Consider the following 8,488-nt stretch of genomic DNA (forward strand, 5'->3'; position numbering starts at 1 on the left):
CCATTGGCAGGGGCCCCTGCATTCCGCATTCCAGAGAAGGAGGAGGTGGCCTTGCCTACCCCACCCCCCCACCAGGACCTATCTGGCATTGCCCAAGTGCCCACAACATATCTCACATAGACAGAGAGAGAGAGAGAGAGAGAGAGAGAGAGCCTTCTTTTTTTGAGAGAGAGTCTTTTAGAGAGAGAGAGAGAGAGAGAGAGCCTTCTTTTTTTGAGAGAGAGTCTTTTAGAGAGAGAGAGAGAGAGAGCTCTAGATTTATAGTTTCAAAAAGGCTCTCTCTCTCTCTCTCTCCATCTCCTTTCTCTCTCTCTCTCAAAAAGACTCTCTCTCTCTCTCTCAAAAAAGGCTCTCTCTCTTTCTCTCTGAGACCCAATTTTGTTTTCCCTCCATTCTTTCTCTGCTCTGATCGATCTCCTGTTTAACCCTAAAAGCTTCCATCTCTCGATCAGTGGCGCAGGCACAGGGTGAATTGGAGTATCCCTTGGGCGGTGGTGGTGCCTGCAGGAACAAAGGCTAGCTTAGCTCTTATGGATCCCTCCTTCCTCGACTGCCGATCCGTCCTCCGCAATTTCCTCTTCTTCCTGCCCTTCTTCTTCGGCCTTTTCCTGCTCGGCACGATCAAAGGCGAGAGCTCTCTCTCTTTATTCATTCATTCATTCATTCATTCATTTATTTGTTCAAAATTTTCTTCCTTTTTTAATACATCTCCCGTTTTCTGTCTTTCGCTTCCTTTCTTCTTCCGAAGATCTTTATATGAATACATGCATGTTAATCGGAATTCTTTTTTTTTTACCTTCCAAAGTTTGTTCTTTTTGAGACAGAGAGAGAGAATCAGAGAGAATGATGATGTATTGATATTTCTTGGGGAGAGATACAGAGAATCTGTATGCTCTCTTTAAACAGCTCGTAGTACTACTTATCGTGATGTGGCTATGTGATTTCTTGTATAAATTCGAAATTTCCTTTAGCGAGTATGCCATGCCTTTTCCTTAACCAAAGAAAGGGCAGAACAGACCAAAGAGAAAAAAAGGAAGAAGGAAGAAAGGAAAAAAGTATAAAAATAAGAGAGGAAATCCAAAAATAGGAGAGGAAAGACAAAACTAGGAGAGAGAGAAAAATGTCAGATGTAAGTATTTCTGTTTGGAAAGTGTAATCAGGAGCTACTACCTCTGTGATGTAATTTATATCCCTTGATTTAGCAGTATGACCTCTGTATTTCAAGCAGCATTCAATATAATCGTATGTGTTCTACTGTAGGGTTTGTCGTGTTGCCATTCAGCATTGCAATATTGAGCATTGGAAACTCGGTTGTGCTGTTGGGACTGTGGCCTGCACAAGTTATTGGGACATATTATGCAATTGCAAGGTACTGCTCGAATTAATTTCTTGCATTGATTGTTCTCTTTTAAGGGCATTTCCAAAAGGCTTCTTCCATCACCTTCTTCATTTGAACCTGCAGACAAAATAAAATTACTAGCAGGGTTTTTCCGGTACCAATTGTCTTGTAGTAGGGATCCAATAGTGTATTGCTGCTTCTCCTTGTGCATCAAGGAAAGAAAGAAATTTTTTTATCTATATTTTTGAGATGGTATTGACAGTCATGCCTTTTCACTGGAATACTAATTGGTGGAACCACTTGGATTATTTCTTGCCCCTTGTGTGCGTCAAATAAAAAAGAAAGAGAGAACTAATAGTAGCTTGTTGGTTTTTGAACTAACCCCTTTGACTGAACTATAGCCATTCTGGTGGTTTATGCTTCTGAAATTGGGATTCTATATTGTCACAGGACGAAGAAGCTGGGACCAGTATTGAAGGTTGTGTTGGGTCTTCTCTTACCCATCCCTTTTTTTCTACTACTGGTATTTGGAATTACTGGTAGTGTGCTTGTCGGTTCGGGGTATGGTTTTTTCACACCGTTAGTAGCAACGTTTGAGGCAGTTAGGGAAGGTCGACAGAACAAAGTATATCATTGTTTTTTGGTATGCTATCAAGTATCATGACCCTGTTATTTGTGCTCAATACATCTGTATATATTTGTTTGATATTCTGCTGCTGTGAGTTGGAGTGTATCTTTGTTATGTCCAATTTATATTAAATTTGTAGAAAGTGTGACTTGTTATATTCGGTAGAAGTTTGTTAATTCAGATGTTACCCATGCATTTTGTACAATACTTACTCTAATTTTGCTAATGTCGTGTAGTATCCATGCAGGATGGTGTTTGGGATACCATCAAAGGGAGTTGTACGGTAGTTCGTGACTTTACGGACTTCTGTTATCATTCTTATTTTTCCTTTTTAAAGGACTTCTGTAAGGATCCCTCTCCGGATTCTCAGCCTTATGAGATCAAGTGAGTGGTTTTTCTTTAGTTGTCGAATATATGATCTGATGGGCCATTGTAATATATGAATAATTCTTTATAATGTTACACAGGGTGTTAGACCTTCCAGGATGCGTTCTGGTTGGAGCACTTGGTGTGTTAGTCGATGTACCATTCATTACTTCTATTGCAGTTGCCAAAAGCCCATACATGCTTCTTAGAGGATGGAGAAGATTGTTGCAAGATCTTGTTGGGCGGGAAGGCCCTTTTTTGGAGACAGTATGTGTGCCAGTTGCTGGACTAGCTGTGTTAATGTGGCCTTTAATAGTGGCGGTGGCTGTTGTATGTGCAATATTCTCAAGCGTTTTCATTGGCCTCTATGGAGCTGTGGTTGTATACGAGGTACTTCCAATTATTATTGTGAAAAGTAGTTTGTGAAAGGCATCAATTCCTTCTAGATATGGTTAGATATTTTCGATATTGCGTTGCTCTCCTTCTTATATGAAAGAAGTGATTGGATGATACCCGTAGTTATTACACTGAATGTTTAAGTCATGGTTATTGAACACTGTATGTACATTTTCTACATCTCTATTAAAAAATGCAATGATGAAGTAGTGTTTGTATGAGAGTTTGAGATTGAAACTAATGCTGAATTTAAGATCAATCTTGCTCTACTTGACAGTTCTAACTCCCTTTCTACATTGGTTCAGGAGAGCTCCTTCAAATGTGGTTTAGCCTATATTGTAGCTGTAATTGCACAGTTTGATGAATACACAAATGATTTGATATACATGCGCGAGGGGTCATGCCTTCCAAGGTGTGCCAATCTTTGTTTAAATAGATTGGCAATTGTATTTTGTTATTTCCAAATCAAGACCATAAATCAGAGCTTGGATTTTGTTTCACCTGTAATTTAGATTTATGAGCAATGTATGTCTTTTCTGACAGCCAGGCCTCACTATCGCAAAAACAAAGCTCAGAGTACTGAAAGTTTTGCTACCAGACCACCACCGTGGGTATGGCATGGGGAACCTTTGCCATCGCCTGCCCGAACCCCTAAAAGCTCAGCATCAATAGGTTCTCGATCAGAATCAGAGACAAGCAGTATCCAGTCTGGGACATATACTAAATCGCTCAAGCAAACATTACAAGAAGTCAAAATGGTGCAGGTGATCTAATTGCATGCACTTTGGTTCTGTATTATGTGTTTTTCATTAGATACGTAGAAAGCAGAATCTTTGATTTTTCAAAATTTACAATGTTCTTTTGCTTTTTCTTAACATGGAACTCAAATCTTTACCATATGTACTTTCAGATATGGGACAATATATTCAAAACATGTGAACAGAATGGGAAAGTACTTCTCCAAGAAGATGCAATCAAGATTTCAGATCTAGAAGAATGGTTGAAATCAAGTAACAGTGCAAAAGCCAGAACTATTGCTGTAGGATTGCCAGCATTTGCCCTTCTTACCAACCTCATTCGTTCAGGCAAAGCTGGAGTTTCTGGTCTGCTTCTAGGTAGAATATACAATGTATATCATCTTCAGTACTTTTCCACTGTTGCCGTTTATGCGCACTCAAAGTAGTGTATGAATTTAGACCTTGATCTATATTTTCAGTTCATGCCCTTAACTCATAAACTCAAGGGAGTGAAATTACCCCAACCACCCTTAAACTGAAGGGATTGCAATCAACTCTGTCATCCAGAGATAAACCTACACTTTACACTCAAAACGTGCTCATTACTATAGTAAGTATACTAGTGCAGAAACTCAAGTCACACTCATTACTGAGTATAAACACCCATAATCGGAACGGATATGGTTCACAGAAGATATTCTCATTATTACTATACTAAGTATGTTAATGCATTTTGTAACCTCATAAGATTATCCCAAATGTATTTAAGTACTAGAATATAGTCCAAACAAGTCTCCTGAAACTGAAGACGAGGACTGTCTTGTGCTTATTGGCAGTGACACGTAACTCCGTCCTCACAGATTTCTGCTCAATGTAACATAAAGAATTTGCTCTTCACATCAAGTAACTATTTGGTGGAGACAATTATCAGTGCTTAATATCACTTGCCACAAGTTGAAAAACAGTGAGTCCAAGGACCAACAGTGAGTCTAGCAGTCAGATTCATTAACATACAATAACAAATGGGCTGAACCGTGGGATGGGAACCCTTTGAAGTGAGAATCTAGGACTTAAATCTACATGGGTGACTTTCTTCAAGAGATTGATGCTACTGCACCACTAAAGCCTGCTGGTCACAATAAATGTGGAACCTTTGGTCCATTTCTCACAGGACTAATGCAATTCCTGTGATTGCCAGGAAGGGGATATTGGAACTAGAATTTCTAAACCTGGATTTCCATCCTTTCTGCCCCCCACGATTATATCTGATGATCATAGCCCCTTATGCTCTTTTTTCTATTCCTCTGATCTCATCTCTTTTGGATTTGCTTGTAAAGGATTGTGCATCATGAACTTAGTTATACTGAGGAGTAATGGGCAAGTAGAGTCATGTACACCAAATTTATGCTCTTGTTCTTAATTCTGACATTTTGCACCTGAGATTACAGTTAAGGAAGAACAAGCCCTGAGCACTACTCTCATGGGATTATTACCAGATCACATCTTCTTTGGTACACAGATTAGAGCATTTATTGTTATATTACCACTATTGAATTCCAAAAAGATTAAAGATATGGAACATATCTTTTTTTTGTTGGTTTTGGCTGTGCTTTTGGGAGCTTTGATTCGCACAACAAATTAGGCCTATTTGTTACAGTGCTGCAATTAATCTTTATACTTCTGTAAAATCTTCCTATTCTAGAGACAGTGTCTACAAATTCATCCTTTCCCTGCTATATTCAAATTTCAAGTTCAGCCATTGTTAGCTTTGGGTTAACAAATGAAATTTCAAATTATAAGTCCTGAACTTTCACGTAGGTTTCCTCAATTGTGAAAATGTAGTAAGTTATTAAATTGTGTATAGGTAAAGAATTACTGAATCTCATATATGTACTAAATTACTGAATTATCTTCTGTATAATAAAGTACTGGCATATATTCTTTTTGCAGCCATGTATATTTCATGAACTATTGAGCTTCATATTCGACCTTTTAAATATCTTGAGCTTGATTTGAAACCTAAACTTCCCTTTGAAGCCCAATTTTAAGCTTTGGTAGAAAAGAACTATATAATATATAATACTCCAAATTGGATTATGATATCTCTCTCTCTCTATATATATGTAACATGTTTCTAAAATGTATTCTCAATATATGGTGCTTATCACAATTTTTTGCAGTTGATGATGTTGAAGTAACCATGGATAATCGCCCACAAGATCCACAAGATCGTATGCTTGATTGGTTTTTTGAGCCGCTTTTGGTGTTAAAAGAACAAATTCGGGCAGCAAAATTGAAGGAAAGCGAAGAGTTATATTTACTGAAATGGGTTCTCACTAGTGGTGACCCAGATAAAATGATTGCATGGCAAAATGGAGGTCTGCAACCCGATGATGAAGTAAGGAGAGGCGAGATACAGGCATGGAGTAGAAGGTATTCCTCCATCAAATCTTTCATATGCATTCCAACTTTAAGGTTTCATTTAACTATTTTTGTAAATTCATATCATGATGAAGGATTTGTTAGAAATATTGAGAATTGATTAGATAGGTATATAGAGTTACAACCACAGAGATAGATATATGAAAACAAAACTTCTATTACATATGAGAGTAGCTCGCAATGGTAGTTCACCCATGCGCTCACACCTTACAGCTTAGATGGGATCTGGACCAGCTCACTACAAAATTAGTGGGGATTGATGATCAATACACGACTGTGTAAAAGAGTGGATTATATTCTCTGTTTGGTCTGAGTGTAACATTATGTGCATGTCAGTTGATAGTAGTGGAGATATTCCTTTTCTGTCAATTGACTTGTCATTTAATATGATCTAACTCCCTAGATATAGGCTAGTGCTAGATAGTACTTATCTTGAAGTCAATGGCACATACTTCAAGACTAAGTACATTGTAACTTGCCCACAAAATATCCTAGTTGACTTGATTAGCCAATCCTATTACCTATTTCGCTCTTTCCTAAATCGATTGTGTCCTACGCATCTACGGTTTCCTAGATTAACACCCTATCGACCCATATGGTCGAGTTGCACACTAGCCGCTCCTCATTTGCGGCGCTATCACAAAATGTGCACTCTAAGAGCACATATGGGGGTAGATTTACAACTTGGGGCTGATCATTGATTATATCTAACAAGATTTTCGTGTTGAATACCAATTCTTTTCTTACAATTCTTAGAAGTTAATTCTTGGGTATCCACAGAGCAGATGGGGAAAATGATAAATTTTGATGCCTGTAATATCTTAAAATTCACAAGAAGGATTGAATATCTGGAAATAGAGTTGATATTGAGAAAAGTAGCGCTAGTAAGGTCTTAATAGATCAATTTACTCTCTCAAAAAATAAAATTTATCTTGCTTTTCTTTTCTTTTTCCTTTTGATGCCCATTCGTATTCGTATTCGTTTGCATTCGAATGGGAAACCCGACGAATGCGAATATGTCAATCTATGGTCTCGATGTAGTCGAATAATGTGTCTCATGAGGGTAGCTAGGCCTCATATTTATAGCCAGACCTAAGGCCCCCAAGTAAGTTTACAATTGGCCCGTATGGGTTGTCTCAATTCCGAGGATTAAAAGTAATTCTCCCTTCTTTACACTCTCAGTGAACCCTAACACTTTTATCCTCCTGTGTAGAAGTTTACGGTACAAACTACCACGGGATAAATTATGGTCATGCCCATAACAAATACTGGTGCTAGGTGCTATTGCTGTGATCTCAAAGACCGGCCAAGAGATGGTTTGAGGCCATTTTTCCTGTTTGGTGGTGCATGGTATCATTATTGTAAATACCTTACATTTAGGAGACGGACAGAAAGTTATTTGTCCATTGAAGTATTCTGATTTCGTATCTATTTGGATGGGCTGTCTTCATGATAATTCTCTGCAGACATGGTGTCCAATATCCAACTGGTAGGCAAGAAAAGGGGGAGAAAGTTCTCTTAACAGTGTAAACTAGCTAGGTAATGTAATGAAGGCTAATAAACTATAGCTTATCAGTAGCCTTTAACAATATGAGAATGAGAGGTAGAAAAGAAAGAAGAAACAAAATAAATCAAAAGAAAAGAAACTAATTTGTTTTGACACTGGAAAGGCTGTGTTGGGTAATTTCAGAGTTCAAGGGATTGCAACATCTGTTTCAAGGCTTCCTACATTCAGAAGACGCTATCAAAGCGTGGTTAAAAACTTGATTTCACTGGCTTATGACGGGAATCTACATTCTCCGATGGGTAGAACTAAAGGCAGTCCTTCAGAAACGAGCTTATCATCAACTGCAAGCTTTCGGCATACTAAAGCAAATGCTGCTCGGTTTTCAGAGGTCACTTCACAAAAGGGCATATCACCAGGGAAGACAACTGGAGGCAACTGGAAAGGGTATTCTACATTAGATGGGAATGAGAGAGTATAGACGATCATGTCTTCTGTGCATTTTCTTAACCTGAAGGACGATGTTTTCAACACAGTCGTTTTATGTATCTCATGGGCGGCAAGAAACTATTCTAGTAAATGGTTTTGATTATCCAGAGAAAGCTGCATATTCACAGGTCTATTGGGTGGTTCTAATGCAAGCAGAATGAGTGCAAGTTTCTCGACATTTGGTGTAGTCAAATGGTTTATGTTCAAGTTTCTGGGATGTGTGGACAACTCTTTTGATGTGTATCACCTCCTTGTACAACTATATACATCCTCTTAGGTACTTTTTGACGTAGCCCTTTTTTCAGCCTTCAGATGATTGATGCAAGTGTGGACTATCATACATATATGCCAGGCTGGATGCATCCAACTCATCTTTTTTTGAGGCAGGAAGCCAGTAACATGACATTAGATGAAGGCTTATGTATAGAAGAACTTCTTCATTCTTATTTGTTTAGAACTTGACAAGCAATTATATTCTTTCTTTCAAAGTTTTGGTTCGTCCTTCCAGTTGATGAGAGCTACATTGTAGAAGCTCTGATTACAAATGATTGATTTATCTCTGATTGATTCTGTTAGCAAAACCTCTG

General features: G+C 38.2%; 1 protein-coding gene across 1 annotated transcript; it reads left to right on the forward strand.

Annotated features, from left to right (window-relative positions):
* The first annotated feature begins 390 nt into the window (after positions 1–390).
* On the forward strand, positions 391–8,389 carry LOC147853314 (putative membrane protein At3g27390). The gene is made up of 10 exons (XM_087333251.1): positions 391–627; positions 1,261–1,369; positions 1,790–1,982; positions 2,215–2,351; positions 2,435–2,723; positions 3,035–3,141; positions 3,277–3,493; positions 3,640–3,844; positions 5,647–5,899; positions 7,599–8,389. The coding sequence occupies exons 1-10, from the start codon at positions 531–533 to the stop codon at positions 7,891–7,893; spliced, it is 1,902 nt and encodes a 633-aa protein (XP_087189377.1). The 5' UTR covers positions 391–530; the 3' UTR covers positions 7,894–8,389.
* The last annotated feature ends 99 nt before the right edge of the window (positions 8,390–8,488 follow it).

This window comes from Azolla caroliniana, unplaced genomic scaffold (genome assembly GCF_043228905.1).
Source record: "Azolla caroliniana isolate FFs.n. ecotype wild unplaced genomic scaffold, voAzoCaro1.0.p SCAF_17, whole genome shotgun sequence".
NCBI classification, from domain to species: Eukaryota; Viridiplantae; Streptophyta; class Polypodiopsida; order Salviniales; family Salviniaceae; genus Azolla; species Azolla caroliniana.